Here is a 19,768-nt window from a genome sequence, read left to right as displayed (position 1 = left end):
TTACTCTGGAGGATTAGAATATAGTGAGTAACTTCATTACTAAGGCATATTAAGCAGTCAGAATGTGAACTGATAATCTACACTTCTGATTATGTCAGTGTAGTTTGAAAGTAATCACAGTAGCGCTCCTCCCCACCCTTACCTGCAGGGGATATATTCCAAGACCCCCAGAAAGTACCAGCCCTACATATACGTAGTCCATATTTTTCCCCTACATATATACCTATGATAAGGTTTAATTTATAAATTAGTCATAGTAAGAGATTAACAAGAATGACTAATGAAATAGAACAATTTTAATGCTATACAGTAATGAAAGTTACATGAATGTGGTCTCTTTCTCAAAATATATTACTCACCCTTCTTCTTGTGATGATGTGAGCTGATAAAATGCCTTCACTCTGACAAATATATCACAATACATGAGGAAGATCATCTGCGTCTGGACCACAGTTGACTCCAGGTAGCTGAAACCATGGAGAAGGGGGAACTACTGTACACCATTGTCTCTGCAACTACGAGTGTTGTTCCCATGGAACTGTTCCAGTATTTGGATTATAGAGGAAGAGCACTGTAATAATTGCCTTTAAAATCAGCAAGCTTTGGGGGCTCCCAGGTGGCTCAGTCAGTGAAGTGTCTGACTCTTGACTTCGGCTCAAGTCATGATCTCAGGGTCATGAGATCAAACCTCATATCAAGCTCTGCACTTGGGGGAGCCTGCTTGAGATTCTCTCTCTTCTTCTCCTTATGCCCCTCCCCCTCCATGATGCATGTGCTCGCTCTCTCTCTCAAAATAAATAAATCTTTTTTAAAAAGGCAAGCTTTGCAATTAACAAGTAAGGTGAACACCTTGTCTATGATACTGTTTTCAACTAATTACTAAATACTCCTCTCTCCAGCTCTCCCTTCCAATCTTCCTGATATTTCTTCATAGAGTCTACCTGTAGCAAAGGTTAGTTTTGCTCATAGAAATTTAACTGAGGAAAATAATTAAGCAACTGTGCAGTGATCAGGTCTCAAGAATGTCCATGATAGGCACACTTGGGTGGCTCAGTTGGTCAAGTGTCCAACTCTTGATTTTGGCTCAGATGGTATCTCAGGGTTGTAATATTGAGCACCACAACAGGCTCCACATTGGGAGTGGAGCCTTCTTAAGATTCTCTCTCTCTAGGGTACCTGGGTGGCTCAGTCCATTGAGTGTGGGACTCCTGATTTCAGCTCAGGTCCTGATCTCAGGGTCATGAGATTGAGCCCCGCATTGGGCTCCCCACTCAGCATGGAATCTGCTTGTCCTTCTCCTTCTGCTCGTTCTGTCTCTCTAAATTTTTTTTTTTTTGCAAACACACGAGGGTTCTGTCTCTCTAAAATTAAAAAAAAAAAGAAAAAGATTCTCTCCTGTCCCTCTGCCCCTCCCCTGCCCCCTCTCCCTCTCTTAAAAAAAAAAAATGACCATCACAATACTAATTACAATAATGAAAAACTGGAATCAACTAAAATGTCTACCAATAATAGTCCCTGCCTATCTCAGGGAAACTTCCTTGAGCCCTCAGGCTGTTTGATGTTTCCATACTTCTTCCTTGGTAGCATAGCAATATTGTAATTCAGTTCCTATATAAAAACAGTAGAAGCTGACTTAACCAGTCTCCATTCAACAAACTTGTGGATAAGTTAAAACTCTTCATCCTTTCTCTGGAAAACCACAATTCTACTCACATTGTCACTTGTTTATGCCAGTTGTATTTGCTGCTGTATTTTGCTGCTGATATAATCTAACATCATACTACATCAGTTATATCTGAATGGAAAAAGGAAGCTGTTCCTATGAAAACTAGGTTGAATGCTTTGGACAGATTCAGTAAAGAAAAGCTGCTAAGGGAAAAAAAAAGTATTATCAAATTAGGTATGACAGAGACAGAGAAGCGAAAAGTTTTAGATTATCTTCACATTAAGACACCCAAATAAGAAAAAGTACAGATGTGCTGTGGGAAATAGAACAGATGCATTGTGGGAAATAGAACAGGTATATCGTGGGAAACAGGACAGGTGCATTGTGGGAAATAGGACAGGTGCATTATGGGTAGGGCGACCTCATATACAGGGCCGTCCAGGGCAGTTCCTGTTGTTTCATTGGCTACCTGGTCTGGTGCCCCCTTTCATTCTCAGAAGTGTCCAATTTGGGTGATAAATTAGAAGGTCACTCTAACTATGGGGATAGTTTGTGTAACACAAAGGTGTAATGCCAATCAGCAGGCCATCCCAAAGAATTAAAACTGAGCCTCACAGGAAAAGATTAGTGAAGGATTACATATGTTTTAAATTGGGGTCCTCAAACTTTTTCTGGACAGGTCCACATAGTAATTATTTTAGGCTTTAGTCAGGCTCTGTCCCAACTATTCAAATCTGCCATCGTTTTTGTGCCAAATAGAAGCTACCCTAGATAATCCATAAATGAATGTGCATAGCTGTGTTTCGATAAAACTTTATTTTAGACACTGCATTTGAATTTCATATAATTTTCACAAGTCACAAAATTTTGTTCTTATTTTTAATTTTTTTCTTACATTTAAAAATGTAAGAACCCTTCCTGATTCACAAACCATACTAAAATGGGCAGTGGGCTTATTTGGCCTATGGGCATAGCTTGTTGATCCCTGTTTAAAGTTTTTTTTTTTTTTTTTTTTTACATAATATTACAGATGTGTTAGATTTTTTTCCCTCATGGCTTTCGTTTTTCAATTATTCAAAATGCTCAAATGATATTGAACAAAAGTTCTATTGACTTTGTTCACATTCTATTTATCTTGCCTGTAAGTGCCATGAGATAAGGGATTTTACCCGGCACATAACAGGTGCTCAGTAAACGTTTCCCAGATAAAAGAAGTTATACAATATTTATGCAATGGAATACTAACACAACCATGAAATGTTGGAGAGCTCAAGGGTAAAAAATCCCAGGTAACACAATAGTTACGTATGATGTAACTCTAGTTTTAGAAATTATATGTCCATATTTGCATGGGGAATTGTATAGTAGGACATACAAGAATATTATGTTATTATATCACTGTAGTTATTACAGGTTTGAAGATGCTTTAAAATCTTTTATTTTTGCTTGTCACTTTGACTTCTCTAAAATGGGTGTGTCTTCTAAAACGGTATATGATTGGTCATTGCTGTTTTATTTCACTTATAATTCTGGTGTTCTGAGGGAATTTAAGTCTGGCCAATGGAGGCACCAAGATTGATCAGATCCTGTGTCTGTGGTCAGGGGCTCAGAGGGACTGAATCAGATGCAGGCCTGGGAGGGAGTTGAGGAGGTCCGCTTATTTGTCAGATGTGACCAGTTCTCTACACCACTCAGAAAATTCGAGATTAGCACCTCTTGAATTCTCGCCTTGAGAAAAGCTTCCCCGCTTTCCCATAAGACATATGTAGGTGGTGGTTAAAATTGGATATTTGATCCTAGGAGCAAAGAGGGGTCCAGGAAGAGTTTTGTGCCTTTAGCCCATCAACGGACACCTGTGGGCACCGGTCACTAACCAGGCACTGTTCCAGGCAGGAGACAGAAATTCCTGCCCTCAAGGAACTTCCTCTGGGGAGAACAGAAAGCAATAAACAGTGAGTGGGTAAAGTGATGATGGCAGATGGAGTGAGAGGACTTCAGAGATGGGTCGGGAAGCCACTGGTGGGTTTTATTTTATTTTTTTAAGATTTTATTTATTCATAGAGACACAAAGAGAGAGAGGCAGAGACACAGGCAGAGGGAGAAGCAGGCTCCATGCAGGGAATTCGATGAGTCTCCAGGATCACACCCTGGGCTGCAGACAGCGCTAAACCGCTGGGCCACCAGGGCTGCCCCACTGGTGGGTTTTAAACAGAAGAACAGGGCAGCCCCGGTGGCCCAGCGGTTTAGCGTCACCTGCAGCCCAGGGCGTGATCCTGGGAACCCGGGATCGAGTCCCATGTTGGGCTCCCTGCATGGAGCCTGCTTCTCCCTCTGCCTGTGTCTCTGCCTCTCTCTCTCTCTCTCTGTCTCTCATGAATAAATAAATAAAATCTTAAAAAAAAAATAAACAGAAGAACGTTCTGGTTTATATTTTAAAATCTCATTCTTGCCACTGTGTGAGGGGGCAAGGGTGAACAACAGGCCTCTCAGGAGGCCACGTGGCAAGGGTTGGGGCAGAGGGGGAAATGGAGATGGGGAACAGAGCGGGGCTGCTTCCTTATTTGTTTATAGGACTTGCTTCAGAACTGGATCTAAACAGGAGGAAGATGGGATTGAGTTTGTTTGGTTTTATTTTGTCTGTTTGTTTTAATTTAACGGCTTTATTGAGACGACTCATACATCATAGGATCTACCCAGTTAAAGTACAAGTCAGTGGGTTTAAGTACATTCACAGAGTCATGTAACGATCACTACAACTGACTTTAGGATACTTTCTTTACCTCCAAAAAGAAACCCCACATCCCTTAGCCAGTACCTGCCCTCCCACCCTGACTTTGTACTTTGTACCACATTTTTTTTTATCCGTTCTTCAGTTGATGGACATTTGGCTTATTTTCATTTTGTGGCTACTCTGCATTACGCTGCTCTGAAAATGTATATGAGTTTTTGTGTGGGTGTATGTTTTAATTTCTCTTGGGTACTCTGGAATTGCTGGTTCATATGATAGCTCTGTTTAACGGAGGAACTGCCAGACTGTTTTGCAAGGCAGCAGCGATGTTGTACATTCCCACCAACAGTGTGTTGAGGGTGTGATTCAGTTTTAAGGCCGCTCTGGCTGCCATGTGGAGAAAGGATTGATGCAGACATCAAATTGGTCATGCAAAAGTGGAGGCATCTTCATGAGTTCAAAGGCACCCAACTCGAAGTGTCTCTCATAGTGTTTTATGGCAAAAAAAAGATTTTTGTGAGATAGCCATCTTTACACCATGAATCGAGTCACTAAATGGAAAGATTCCAACAGGAAGAACTTGTTAAAACAGAGCTGCGGTTTTCCAATCTAGAATCCTAAAGCAAACTGGTATGGAACTGTTTAAATATCTGTTCCCAAACAAGCTCCCACAAGCAGGAGAGTGTTTTCAGAGAAGCTACAGGAGTCAGTGGGTGCAAGAAAACATCCACACCTTTAAGCCATGAAAACACAGGGCTCAGGTGGCAGCCTGTTGCTGAGGACTTCTGTGCTAACAGGAATCACTCCCACTGCTTTAGGACACTGCCTCCCCGTCCCAGAGAAGGGCTGGCTTTGTTTCCATTGCTGGTTTTGACGACTGAACAAGAGTCCTATCCTTCTGCAGGTCTTCGAGTTCAGAAAGGGAAGGGAAACCAGTATCTATCATGTTCACAACACAACCAATCCTGGGTGAGATGCTCCATGTTATGTAAGTGAAACCTCCGCTGTCAAATCACCAAGGAAGAAAGACTTATTTTTTTCCAATTAAAGAGGAGGAAAGTTGGCCCCTTTGGAAGATCAGAAAGGGCCTCTCTCTAAAGAGATGGTATTTTAGCTGATACCAGCCATATAAGTAGGATCAGAAGGAAGAACAATCCAAGGTAAACCTCAAAATTATTCATTAGCTCTCCAGATGTCTTCATGTTTATTTTCATTTAAATTTATTAGTATAAATAAGAGTAAGAAGTATCCCTCTAGAAATAAATCAAGTTTAAATCAAATTAAATTAAATCAAATCAAATAAAAAAGATAGTTTTGAGTCAAAATTATAATTGTTCGGAGCACCTGGGGGGCTCAGTTAAGCATCTGCCTTCAGCTCAGGTCATGATCCCAGGGTCCTAGAATTGAACCCCATGTTGGCCTCCCTGATTGGCAGGGCCTCCCTGATTGGCAGGGAGTCTTGCTTCTTCTTCTCCCTCTGGCCCTCACTGCTTCTCCTGCTCTCACTTGCTCACTCTTGAATGAATAAATTAAAAATCTGAAAAATAAATTATAACCGTTTTTCCTTAATCTTTCTGATTTTATACTCATGACCTATTCTTCATAACAATATCATCCAATCCATCCCTACAGACATCCACGATCTCCCACACACATCAATATCATTGTCTCTGCTAATGTATCCTAGTAGATGTTGGACCAGGGGGAGATGATGTAAAATTGTGGCATGGAAGATAGAGTAGAATGTGTGCTTCTACGAGCAGATCACTCCATGAGGGAAAAGGGAGGATGAGGAAAGAGCTCTGCTCTATTCCTGCTCTTAGCCTCACTAATTGGATACACATTGCCCCTTCCATGAAAAAAAGTAGTAAAAATGATTTAGAGAGGTTATGGAAACATAAGGATGATCAGGAAAGAAGTTTCATCCTCCTCCCTCCCCTCTACACACCCAACACTAGGTTCTGGATGTCCTGGGTTCTGTCAATGCATACTAATGTGACATCAGGCAAGAATGCTAGCCCTCTTCTGGGTCTCAGATTTTTCCTCTCCCTATTAGGGATGGTGCTTCCCTCCTTGCCATGCAGGACTGCTGTGCACACAGAGGATGAATAAGTATGTCAAAGGCTTTGCAAAAACATGAATACTATAAAAAAGAATGAAATCTTGCCACTTGCTACAACCCAGATGGATCTAGAGGGTACCATGTTAAGTGAAATAAGACAGAAGAAGACAAATATCATATGATTTCACCCATATGTAGAACTTAAAAAACAAAACAAGTGAACAAACAATACAGAAAGACTCATAAATACAGAGAACAAATTGGTAGTTGCTAGAGGAGAAGAGAATTGAGGAAATGGAGATTAAGAGGTACAAATTTCCAGTTATAAAGTAGATAAGTCAAGGGGTGCCTTTTGGTACAGTAGGTTAAGTGTCCGACTCTTGGTTTCTGCTCTGGTTGTAATCTCAGAGTCCTGAGATTGAGTCTCACGACAGGCTCAGCAGGGAGTCTCTTCCTCTGTTCCGCTCCCTCTCCCCCACCCACATGCATCCTCTCTCTCATTCTCTCTCTAAAATAAATACATCTTAAAATAAAATAGATAAGGCAAGGGTATGAAAAGTATAGCCTAGGGAATGTAGTCTTGGAATAATGTATCATGCAGTGATTACTGTTTTGAGCATTTGTGCAAGGCATAGAACTGCTGAATCACTATGTTGTACAAATGATACTAATTTAACATTGTGTGTCACTAAAATAAATAAATAAATAAATAAATGGAACTAATATAAACCTTTGAAGCTCAAAAAGAAAATATTACAAACACTAAAAAATCATAAGGTATTACTAACGTGTGGCAACTGCAGGCCTTTGATTGCAGGGTCTGCAATCCAGGAGATTGGCACACATCCTTTTAGAAGGGTGATCAAGAGGGCTCTGTAGGGTTACTCTACTATTTACACTTCTAGCTTGGTAGCTTCTGGCACATAACAGGACTGCTCATTGCCTCCTGGGCACTCTTCTGTGATTGGGAGATGAGAGGCAGTGCTATGAGTACATGGTAATGGTCAGTACAAGGTCTCATTTCCTGAGAGTCAATCTTCATCCGAGAGATGGCTCACGGAGAGGGAACACACACTTTCCTATACATTTTCTTGTTCTAGTATAAAGCTTATATTTGCAGCAAGGTACTCCATCCCTCCTTCGAAGTTGGAACTAAGGAATCTCTGGATATGAAGGATGCCAAGCCTTTCGGGTATGAGGATGTGGAGAGCCCTGCCAAAAAAAGAATCAGTTGGAGATTGCTAGAACAGGGCAAAAGCAGGGTTGGTCTGATGATCCCAGGGTCTGGGCTGGGCAAACCTGCCTGATGCTTTCAAGACCAAAAGCTTCCCAAAGGCTGGGGTGGGGAATGGATTAGGAACCTCCTATTGCCCAAATAATTCCTCTTTGCCCACTGTACTGTTTAAACTTTCAATTGCTCTGAAACAGTGGTTCTTGACCTTGGGTAAACATCAAGAGCTCTTGAGGGGCTCTGAGAAAACAGCAATGACTGTCACCTCTCTCTCTTCTCCTTCACAGATGGGGCATGGGGTCTTGTATGCTTTGTGTTTGTTTTTAATTTTTTATTTGGAAATGATTTCAAGCTTAGGAAAAAAGTTGCCAGAAAAAGAATAGTACAAAGAACATCCCCATATACCCTTTACCGAGATTCACAGGTGCTTAACATTTGTCCCATTTGTTTTATCATTTGCTCTTTCTATATTTAATTTACAAAATAAAATGCTTTGTGAGTAAGACATCATTTTTATGTTCTTAAAAGAAGACCAGTTTGGGGGTGCCTGAGTGGTGCAGTCAGTTAAGTGTCTAACTCTTGATACTGGCTCAGGTTATGATCTCAGGTCATAAGATGGAGCCTCATGTGTTCGGCTCCATGCTCAGGGCGGAGTCCGCTTGAGATTTTCTCTCCCTCTCCTTCTGCCCAATCCCCATCCCTGCACATGCATGTTTTTTCTTCTCTCTCACTCTCTCTGCCAAATAAATAAATCTTTTTTAAAAAGTAAGACCTATTTCAAAGTGCATTACCTCAAAATAAGAATATATTGGTGCATAGTTACATAGCATATTTTCAACTCTAGAAAATTCAACATTGACATAAATGCTTTTAATTTCTCTATCATCACATTCCAGTTTATCAGTAAACTTGACTGTCTCGCTGCAGCATTTTCCCCCTCCAGTAGAGACTCCAGTCTAGTATCAGGCATTGCATTCTAGCTGTCATCTCACTGGTGTATTTTTAAAAGCTTCCCAGGTGATTTTAATGTGCACCCTGGACTCTGAATCACTATGTAAATGAGTATTTACTACCCTAACACATACTTTCCACCAAGTGCAAAGTATTGTGAATAAAGTAGAGTTTATGATTTTAAGGGGCGTACTATATACAAATAAACTATGATATCAGATGGACAAATATCATGAAAGAAATGTTAACCAAATCTGTAGGAGGAAATTTTAATTAAATTTAACAAGCTTACTGAGAGTCTACCATGTGCCAGGCATTGTATAAACTTCTGGGAAAAAACAGATGTAAGAAAAAATAATGAATGCACAATGTATAATTAATGAATACATGGTTAATTTCAAAAGCAAGGTTTTTCAAAGGCTTTTCTTGCGGGGAAGTGAGACTTAATAGATAAGTAGGACTCAACTTTTAGAGATGAAGACATCTCAGGAGAGGAAGCATCAAGAGGAAAAGGAAGGGAAGTGAGTGAATCAAGTAAGCAAAGAAGTGTACTTCACTGTCACTCAAGAACTGGGCACATGGGGTTGGATTGGGTTTTCCCAGAAAAGTAGGCTGAACAATATAAGATGATATTGTCACTTTAGAAAATAGTTCGGCAGTTTCCTCAGGAGTTAAACATAAATAGACAATTCAGGGACACTTGGGTGGCTCAGTTGGGTAAGTGTCTGATTTTGGCTTAGGTGTGATCTCAGAGTCTAGGGATCCAGCCCCATATAAGCTCCCTGCTTAGTGGGGAGTCTGCTTCTCCCTCTCTCTCTGCCCCTCTCCCTGGCTCATGCTCTTTCTCTCTCAAATAAAGAAATAAAATCTTTTAAAAAATAAGATGTAATCCAAAATTCTATTCCTAGTTATCTACCCAAATGCAATGAAAATGTGTGTCCATGCAAAGACTTGCATAGGAATGTCATGTTCATAGCAGCATTATTTATAATAGCCTCAAAGTGGAAACGACCCAAAAGTCTGCCACAGAAGGTGCACATCCATGCAATGGGATACTACTGAGCAATCAAAAGGAATGAATGCCTGACATATGCTACAACCTGGATGAGATTTCGCAACTAAGTGAAAAGCACCAGATGGAAATATCCATATATTGTATCATTTCATTGAGATGAAATGTCTGGGAAAGACAGATTTATAGAGAAAGAAAGTAGATCAATGGTTGCCTGGTGTTGGTGTAGGAATGGGGACTGACTATGAATCGAAAGGTTTCTTTGGGATAGTAAAAATGTCCTAAAACTGGATTGTAGTTATAGTGTAACAACTCTATACATTTACCGAAAAATGTTGAATCATACACTTAAATAAATGAATTTTATAAGGTGTAAATTATACTTCAATAAAACTGTAAAAATTAAGTTATTAAAATCAGAAAGGAAATAAGAATAGTAATCTTAGGAATGAAATATATAATTATTGAAGTTCTAAAACTTAAAACTCTAGGCTGGACAAATTATTTAGAGGACTGGCAAACAGAAGGACTGGATCAAGGAATTCACCAGGATGCAACAAAGAGGCAAAAAAATAAAAGATTTTTATCACATTTCAGGATATAGATGAAGAGGCTTCTTCACTAACCTAATGCAATTCCAGAAAAGAGAATGTAGGCAATGACAAAGAAACAATATTTGAAGAGAAAAGCATTGATAATTTTCCAGAATTAAAGAGAGCACACCAGTCATCAACAGGAAGCACACTAACTAACATCTAGAAAGTTCTGGTGAAACTGCTGAACACCAAAATAAAACAAACACAAATTCTAAATTCTATCAAGAGAAAGGCAGACTGACTATGAAGGAATGAGACTGGCAGTAGAATTTTTACCCGCAACAACCAGTGCCAGAAAACCATGGAGTATCTTCATCACTGTACTCTGGGCAAATGACTGTTAACTAGAATTTTATACCCAAATAAATTATCACCCAACACTGAGGGCAAAATAAAGACAGTTTCAAATATACAGAAGTCCTTCCCCTATCCAGACCTCAAGAGAAAGATTATTAATAAATGAACTTCAGCTAGAAGAAAAGTGAACCCAAATGGAAGGCTTTGGATTCAAGAAAAAAATAGTAAGAAGTGATGAAATTTCAGTGGATTTAATTAATGCTTGATTATAAAAATGATTTTTAAAAATATTATTTATTTATTAGAGAGAAAGAGTGAGCATGAGCAGGGGGGGAAGAACAGAGGGAGAGGGAGAAGCAGATTATCTGCTGATCTCGGGACCCTGTGATCATGACCAGAGCTGAAGGCAGAAGCTTTACTAGCTGGGCCACCCAGGCACCCCTGTAAAAATTATTTTTAAATTTAAAAAATTCAAATACCCTACCCTAGACAACAATGGCAAGATGGGAAAGGATAGGGCTGTTAAATGTGTAAAGTGCACAAAAAATCTGTTGCAGGAATGGAATACCTGGGTGGCTGAAAGGGTTGAGCATCCAATTCTTGATTTCAGATCAGGTCATGATCCCAGGGTCGTGACACTGAGTCCCGCATGGAGCCCTAGGCTCCATAGGGAGTCTGCTTAAGATATTCTCTCTCCCTCTTCCCCTTCACCCTCCCCTGCTCCCTCTCTCTCTCCCTCTAAAATAAGTAAACAAATCTTTTAAAAAATATTTTGCAGGAAGACAGAATTACATAATAACTTTGTTAGAAAAAATTATAGTTAAGTATGTATGTTGAAAAATAAGAGACAATTCTGAGAAGAACAGAAATAAAACCTAACACCCTCAGACGAGCAGTGGAAAATGAGGGACTATGGATCATTTTATTAATCCAATAGAAGGCAGGGATGGAGAAAAAGGAAGAATGAAAAAGGATGGCAAATGAAAAACATAAAACATGATAAAAGAATGAGCCCCAATATATTAGTAATCACCATCAGTGTACAGGGATTAAATTCATCTGTCAGAAATACAACTAAAATATATCTTACAGGAAGATTCAATATAAAAAGATGCAAAATATGTGACATACAAACATTAGCCAAAAGAAAAGTAGAATATTGATATCAATATTAAAATGTCAAATATAACCAATTAACATAAAAACCATGAAGAGAAGCACTACATAATAAGAATCAATTATGATTTCTAATGCAAAAATATCCTTTGAGAAACACAGCCTACTATGTGCTAGGGATCGTGCTGCTTTCTTCACTGCTGTATCTTCAGTGCTCGTCACGTAAAAGGTGTGCCATAAGTACTACTGAGTGGAATGCTTAACTCCTTGTATTGCAATGATCTGTTCATGTGTTATATACACAGGGGTAGGGACTGTCTTAATAAGCTTTATGCCATCAGTATTCAGCACAGCACCTGGCACACAGTAGGCACTCCATCAATTCAAACTGAATTCAACATTCATCTTTTCCATAAAATCTCCCCTAACTGTTCCTGACCATCACGACTTACCCTTTGTTTCTACTTCTGTAGAACTCATAGTTTGAAATACTCAATTTAGCAATTGATTCTACAGTAATATCTTTTAGTTTTCTTTCCATATTTCAAACCTTGCGTCTCCAGAAACATTTTAGATTCCCTTAAAGACCGAGATGTCTTATACTGCACCTAGCACCTGAAGTCAATACTTTGTAGGGATTGATGTCACATTTAGATAAATGTAGATTAGATTTGTGGCCAGCCACACATGCCAAGATCTCAGGGGGTATCTCCATTCCCTTTTTTCTATCCTTGACTAAAGATATCACTGTTTGGAGATAGGCTCACATGCAAAGAATGTGAAGAAGTTGATGGGAGGGGCGGGAGAAGGCAGCTAGTGCCCAATTCCAAGTCTCTATCCGATCTTCCTCTGGCCAAATAGAGAGAAAAATGCCTGTGAACCTACAAAAAAAAAATGGATGTGGGGAGGTGGGAGGAAGATAGGAAAGAGAGTATGTCTCATAAACTACTGGACAGAATCTGGACCTGACCCTTCCACTAGCAGTATTGTATCAGGAGTTTATTATGAGATCAAAAGGAAACCCCAAGGCAAACAGCTATACACACTGGGACCTTGTAAGAGAGGGATGTTGCTTCCATCTATACAAGGCACAGGAGGGACATCTACAACAAGGAGCTCTAGCTCCTAATAGGGAAGCTGCAGAGGGCTAGCAAAGGGCAGGGTGGTATTTTCTTGCTGGTCTTCATCAGGTCCCAGAGAGATTCAATCCCGTCCCTGGGAAGACTAGGGAGATGGGCCGGCTGACCTCCCAAGGTCTTTTGTATTCCGATTGATAATTAATGGGTGAATCGTGCACTTCTCCATTTATGCTCTTACACACATCTGCACCCAGTTTGATAGTAAGTCCCCTGGGCTGCCTTCCAGGTCTAGTACAGTGCCAGGCAAGCTGCTGGCACTCAACAAATGGCTCAAATATTTGTTGAATGAAGGAATAAATTAATCAAGTGTTTAAATAGAGCCCACATGACCTCTCCAGCTGTAAAGTACAGCGATGAATAAAATCACAACATTCCAGACACAATCATTGGAGCAGAGCTGGTAAAGGAAAACACACGCGTGCATAAACACACACACACACACACACACACACACACACACACGCCAGTACTGATTCAACTAGGTTTCCCACCTTGGGAGCACAGACCACCTGCTCAGCGCACAGTCTGTAGGAGTTTCCTTGGCAAGGATCCTCTCTCAGCTGCTTTAGGATGGTGCTTCCAGAAGGTCAAGTTACCAAGATGTAGGACCGCTCTCCTGACCGGTTGGCCTCCTGGACAAAGTTTCTGCCCGGATTCGGCCTGAGCCTCCCCAGGGCGCGCCCGCCCTCCCCCAACCTGGGCCCCCAGGGCGCGCAGCTCGCCGGCCCGCAGCGCCTCACCTTACCTTGGTGAGCTGGGCGATCTTTTTGCACATTTTCACGTGCATCTCGGGATCCCAGTCCATTCTCCAGTCGGCGGCGCCGCGGACATCAGCTTTGGAGCCCTGGCAGGTCCCGGACGCGTGAATCTTGCCGTTGAGGACAGAAGCCATGGCTAAAACGCGTCCAACACTCAAGGGCTCTCGCTCGTGTTCTCGCTGCCCGCGATGTGCACGTGCGTGTGCGCGCGCGGGCGTGTGAGCGTGTGGGTTCTCTCCGGAGCGGGGGGCACTGCAGTCGGGCCTCCCGCACCGCCGCCCCGAGGTGTCGGCCTTCCGGCGGTCCGCGCGCCCCCCTCCCCGCCCCCGCGCCCGCTGCCTAGCTCGCCGGCTCGGCGGGCACCCGCACCCTGCGGCGAGACGCAGAGGATCCGCACGTGCCGCTCGCGACCCGCGCGCCGCTCTCGGGCCGGTGCGGGTTTCGCCTGCAACAGTGGAGCTTCCGCGGCCAGGAGCCGCTGGCCTTGGAGAGGTTCGCGCTGGCCCCGCGCCGCGCTCCTGGACACGTGGGTGGCTCCAGGCTCCGGACTCAGCGGCGGCCGCCCCCGCCCGCGGTGGGCATCCCAAGCCAAGGGAAAATTAGAGCCGGCCTCAGCCTCGGGCAGCCGGGGCGCACGGTCTGGGAAGGGGCCCTTGGCGATGTTCTGCGGGGCGAACGGGTAGCGAGGGACAGGGCACCTTGACCAGCACACTCCGCCAGAGGCTCCAGAGCCCCGGAGCGCGGCGCTGCAGGCGGAGATGGGGCGGGGGGGGGGGGGGGGGGGCGGGATGTCATGAGTGTCAGGAGAGGGGCAGCGAGGTAAGAGCAAGTCGCGGGGACGCGACGAGGTACCGGGACCTGGGCGCACAACGTGCACCCCGGTCAGGGCTGCGGGTAGCACCCCCCATCCCCCCATCTTGGGGAGGAGCCCGGACGTTGCGGGAGGATTGCCAGAGATCAGCGAACAAAGAGAAAAAGCCAAAGGGGCGGCCGAGGAGCTGGTGACAAATCTGGGACGAGAAAGCGCGGAACCCTTAGTACAAGAAGCGGTAGGAGCACACAGGAAAAGTCATCAGAGAGGCAGAAAGGATGGTAGCAGGTGTGGGAAAGGAGAAAGCAAAAAAGAGTGGAGTAGTTGAGTAACAGATGGAGCTGAAAGTCTAAGTAAGCCGAGCTCAGTGAAAGGGAAGTGACTCATCCGTATCCACACTCTTGGCCACTGGCCAAATGGGGCCAGAATCTTGTCGTCAGGATTAAGAGCTTGTGCCTTTTTTTTTGTTTGTTGAGTGGAGGAGTTAGGGACCAAATTTCTTTGTGGCTTGCTTTCTCTGGTTTCAAACAGTGGGCTTTTGGGAAAGTGACAGCACCTGGATCAGATTTTCCCAACTTTTTTACAAACTACCTTATATCAAGAGTTTTAGTAATCTTGGTAAAGCTGGCAAACTCTGAAGGGTTCCACAGACTGAAATCCCATCCCCGGACACTGCAGGTAGCAATATCCATTTTTAAAAATAGGGAAATCCTTATCCAGAACTTTTGTACCAAGCCAGGCAATTACAAGTAGCCCAGTGGTGTCTGAAATCAAGATATTCCTATTCTAGATTTCTTAATCCAGCCCCATTATACTATACCCGGTAGGAATGGCCAACCTGATTTTTTGGTTCCTAGTCATCATCTTAGGTTCCCTCTCCTAAACAACATCTGAGTTTTCCAATTCATTTAGAAAAAAAGAATGCCTGAATCAAAATCCCTGCCAAGAGGTTTATATAGATTCTTGACTGACCCTAGACTAGACACCCTGAGTCAAAATACTTGGGAGTTGAGGGCACAGAAATCCACATTTTAAACAAGCTCCCTTTAAAGTAGTTTTTGCAGGGTCTTAGTACACATTAAATTTTATAGGAATTCAAACAGTGTAAACTAGAGGGAAATTAGCCTTTCTGGTCCAAAACTTTACCAAAAGTTGTTCACCATTTTGGAAAATCACATCATCAATGGCCACAGGGCACATGCTATTTGGTTGCCGATACAAACACTTGTATTTAACACATTCATGGTGAGTCTACTTATACGTACAAGCATGTGAATACTACACTATGTCATAAAGTTAGTCATATCAGATCATTTATATATTGAAATACATATTTAATTATAATTTACCTTTCTTTTGTTTATCTTATTGTCAAGAAATTATGCTGATTTTTAAAAATGTATGTGCTCATTTTTAAAAGTATCTCTTAATTTCAGTATAGTAACATGAACATTAAAAAAAAAGTGACATTGAGTCTGGATAGGATTGAGAATCACTTCTATAGATGATCAGATACACACTAAAGTTTGGTAATACTGCTATCTAACCCCAAGTTTTACTTATTTAAATATGGTCATATCAGGTCTAGGGGCCAAAATATTTCCCAGTGCAATATTTTATGCTTTCAACCTTTTTTAATAAAGATTTTATTTATTTGAGAAAGAGATAGAGAGAGCACATGCATGTGCCAGCTTGCATGAGTGGGAGAGGGGCAGAGGGAAAAGCAGACTCCCTGTTCAGCAGACAGCCTGATACAGGCTTGCTTCAAGGACCCTGGGATCATAACCTGAGCCAAAGGCCAATGCTTCACAGACTGAGCCACCCAGGCGCCCCTACTTTCAACTTTTTAATGGAAGGCTGAGAAAGTCTCAGATTCCCTTATCAGGCTTTGTGGGACCACAGCTACAGTAAGGAAGATACTATAAGCTGATCTGTCTCGGAAAGAGTCCTCTGCAGCTGCTGGATTTTCCTACAACTATGATTAGTAGGTCCTTTCACACTATCAGGAATGAAATAGAAGGCAGAAGAGTATTAAGCACTGTATCAAATATGGGGTGTGTGTGGAGGGAGCATTTATTAGACAGACCACTAATATGATCTTGGCTTTGTGCTAATGCTCTTTGCACACAGTCTTACTTCCTCTAAGGTACTTACTGTCATTCTACAGACTAGGAGATTGGAGCTAAAGGAAGGCTAAGCACCCCATTTTAGACAGCTAGTAATAGATCTGGGTCTGTCTGACTTTGAAGGCTATTCTTCCCAGAGCACAATGCTGGCGATCTGAAATACTTAAAAGCCATAATTGATTTGTTCTTTCTGTAGATTATAAAAATATAAGCTTCTTATTTTACTCCTCTCCCCAAAAAATTCACCTGTGATAAGACAAAATATAAGTAGCAAGGGGACGCCTGGGTGGCTCAGTGGTTAAGCATCTGCCTTTGGCTCAGGGCATGATCCTGGAATCCCGGGATCGAGTCCGACATCAGGATCCCTGTGTGGAGCCTGCTTCTCTCTCTCTCTCTCTCTCTCTCTCTCTCTCTTTGTGTCTCTCATGAATGAATAAATAAATAAAATCTCAAAAAAAGAAGCAAGTAAAAAAATGACCCCCAATCCTACACTTACTGTTAATATTTTAGAGAAGACTCTTTTAGACATACTCTCTGTACACATCTGAAAGATGGTATGTACATCTATGCATTTTTAAAACATAAATAGGATATTGTACATCATGTTTTTGAGCCCTATTCACTCCATATAAAATAGACATCTTTTTCCTCTTTTGTTAGTAAAGATCTACATTCCCACTTTAAGCAACCAGTATTCCACTAAATACAAAGTAATATATTTATTCTATCCTTTTTGAATTTTTTTATCTTTTAAGCAAAATGCTTCATATCTGTTTGCTATGTATATTTTGTTTCTTTTGGGGGGAGGGAGAGGCAAGGAGACAGAGAGAGAATCTTAAGCAAGCTCCATGCCCAGCATGAAGCCCAACATAGGGCTTGATCTAATAACCTTAAGATCAGAGCCTGAGCCCAAACCAAGAGTCAGATGTTCAACCTATGGAGCCGCCCAGGCACCTGAGAATATTCATTTGTTTTGGGGGGTTTGCTTTTTGTTTTTTTGTTTTAGATTTTGTGTATTTACTCATGAGAGACATAGAGAGAGGCAGAGACACAGGCAGAGGGAGAAGCAGGCTCCCTGTGGGGAACCAGATGCGGAACTCAATCCCAAGATCGTGGGATCATGAACTGAATCGAAGACAGATGCCCAACCACTGAGCCACCCAGGTGCCCCTTCCCTATCCTAAAGGACAGGAAAAACCAAAAGGACGTATGAAACTCATGTGTTTAAGTATAAAGGGAAAACAAATAGCTTATGAGACAGAATTGTTAAGATGAATACAGTATACTACTTATAGTATGCTTAAAATATACTATAAGACATGATAAAGATATAATGGAATACATGGAGAAAGGATGGAGCAAACAAGAGTGTTACTAACTGAAAATGATGGAAAGGCCAAGTTGTGAGTCAAGATGATACCACCTTCAGGCCAAGAGCTGCATTATCCCCCCACATGCAGTTCGTGGTTGACGCCCATCCTAGCCCCATTTATGTTCTGCCCCAGAAAAACATAAGCAGACCTCTCACCAGGCACACTTGTCCCTGCACATTTTTGATAGAAATATGAATCTGGGGATCCCTGGGTGGCGCAGCGGTTTAGCGCCTGCCTTTGGCCCAGGGTGCGATCCTGGAGACCCAGGATCAAATCCCATGTCGGGTTCCCGGTGCATGGAGCCTGCTTCTCCTTCTGCCTATGTCTCTGCCTCTCTCTGTGTGTGTGTGTGACTATCATAAATTTTAAAAAAATTTAAAAATAATAAAAAAATTTAGAAAAAGAAATATGAATCTGCCCTCTGAGCCCTCTATCTGCAGAGCCCCCTTGCCAATTTCAGCTGTGGTCCTCATGATAGCGCTATCAGAAGTAAAATTTGATGCAGCGGACAGGATGTAAGCACTATATAACACAGGATTCACGTAACAGGGTCCCCCCAGTTCCCTGCAACCTTATCCTCAGTATTTAACTGTCACTATAACACTGTCTTCTAAAAAAAAAAAACAAAAAAACAAACACTGTCTTCTATTGAAAAATGATTCACTAAACTATGATTTGGGCTCCTGAGTTTCCTGTCCATGACATATGGGACAGCCTGTCTGAGAGTGTATTTGGAGGTTACCACTGCATCAAGGTAACCTCCTACACGACATTGTACATGGATCCTTGCACACATGTGCAAGCACTTCCATAGGAATAAGTCCTAATATGCCAGTTTTAATAAGTCAACAAATTTTAGATGTTGATATGTTTTGGTATACCATTGTCTTGAAGTTATTCCAATTTATACTCTCATTAATAGGGCATAAAAATGCATGTTTTCCCATACTCTTGCCCAAACTAGCAGCAACTGCTCTTCAAATAGTTTCCATTTTAATAGGTGAAGAGTGTCTCCCCCCCATGTAACATTTGTGTGAATATTAGTAGGGCTGTTGGAATACCTTTCCACATATTGATCAGTTGTTGGAATTAAACCTTTTTTTTTTTTTTCATTGTTTTCACCAGGCTTTCTTCCTTGTGTTGAAATAACTTTCTAGGTTCAAGACAGAGTACTCAGAGTGCCATGTCAGGAAACTAAAACTTGAGATAACTTTTGGGTCCTTTGCCTAACCAGAAACACAGTATATACAGTCAGCCAATCCTCTAATGCCAAGCCAACTCTTAGCTCTGTACTTATTTCCTCTTCCTCTTTCCTCCAAACAAGCCTCACTATGTGGCCTCAGCCAGTCAGATATTTTCTATTTTTCTTTTCCCTGTTCTTTATTCTGTTTTTTTTTAAAGATTTATTTATTTATTTGAGAGAGAGAGAGGAAGAGAGCAAGCACTCAGGGGAGCATAGAGAGAGAGATAGAATCTTAAGCAGATTCCATGCTGAGCACAGAGCTCCCCATGGGGCTCAACCCCACCACCCTGAGATCACGACCTAAGCCAAAACCAAGTCGGTTGCTAACCGACTGAGCCACCCAGGCACCCCCCCTCCTTGTTCTTTATTGTCTATCCTTATAAAAGCTTCTTGCCTTCTACCCCTTTAGCAGTCTCTGAACAGAGAAAGTCCACTTCGTGAAGTTTTGTATTACCTAAATTGTCTTTAATAATTTTTAACACTTATTACAAGATCTTTTATCATAGGGGCTTTTAGCACTGGGCTTATCACATGTATTGCAAACATTTCCCCCAGTTAGTGATTTATTTTAGGTTTCTTATGCTTGTAAAAGGATATTTCCAAGATAAAACAAGCAAGCTTAGCTAAGAGAGTCTCTTTTTAAAATAGGGTTGGGAGGG

At 41.9% G+C, this 19,768-nt stretch overlaps 1 protein-coding gene across 2 annotated transcripts in view; it reads right to left on the bottom strand.

The window, feature by feature from the left end:
- Positions 1 to 14,086, bottom strand: part of FAM184B (family with sequence similarity 184 member B) — a 133,991-nt gene extending 119,905 nt beyond the window's left edge. For both annotated transcript variants that reach the window (XM_025998726.2, XM_072737729.1), the window contains exon 1: positions 13,544 to 14,086. In XM_025998726.2, the coding sequence (XP_025854511.2) occupies positions 13,544 to 13,690 (147 nt within the window). In that variant the 5' untranslated portion in view covers positions 13,691 to 14,086. The remainder of the gene's footprint in view (positions 1 to 13,543) is intronic.
- Between the last annotated feature and the right edge of the window lie 5,682 nt (positions 14,087 to 19,768).

The sequence above is a fragment of the Vulpes vulpes genome, chromosome 14, assembly GCF_048418805.1.
Source record: "Vulpes vulpes isolate BD-2025 chromosome 14, VulVul3, whole genome shotgun sequence".
In the NCBI taxonomy this organism is placed as follows: Eukaryota; Metazoa; Chordata; class Mammalia; order Carnivora; family Canidae; genus Vulpes; species Vulpes vulpes.
Note: the sequence above shows the minus strand (reverse complement) of the source record. Positions and strands in the feature narration are given on the sequence as shown.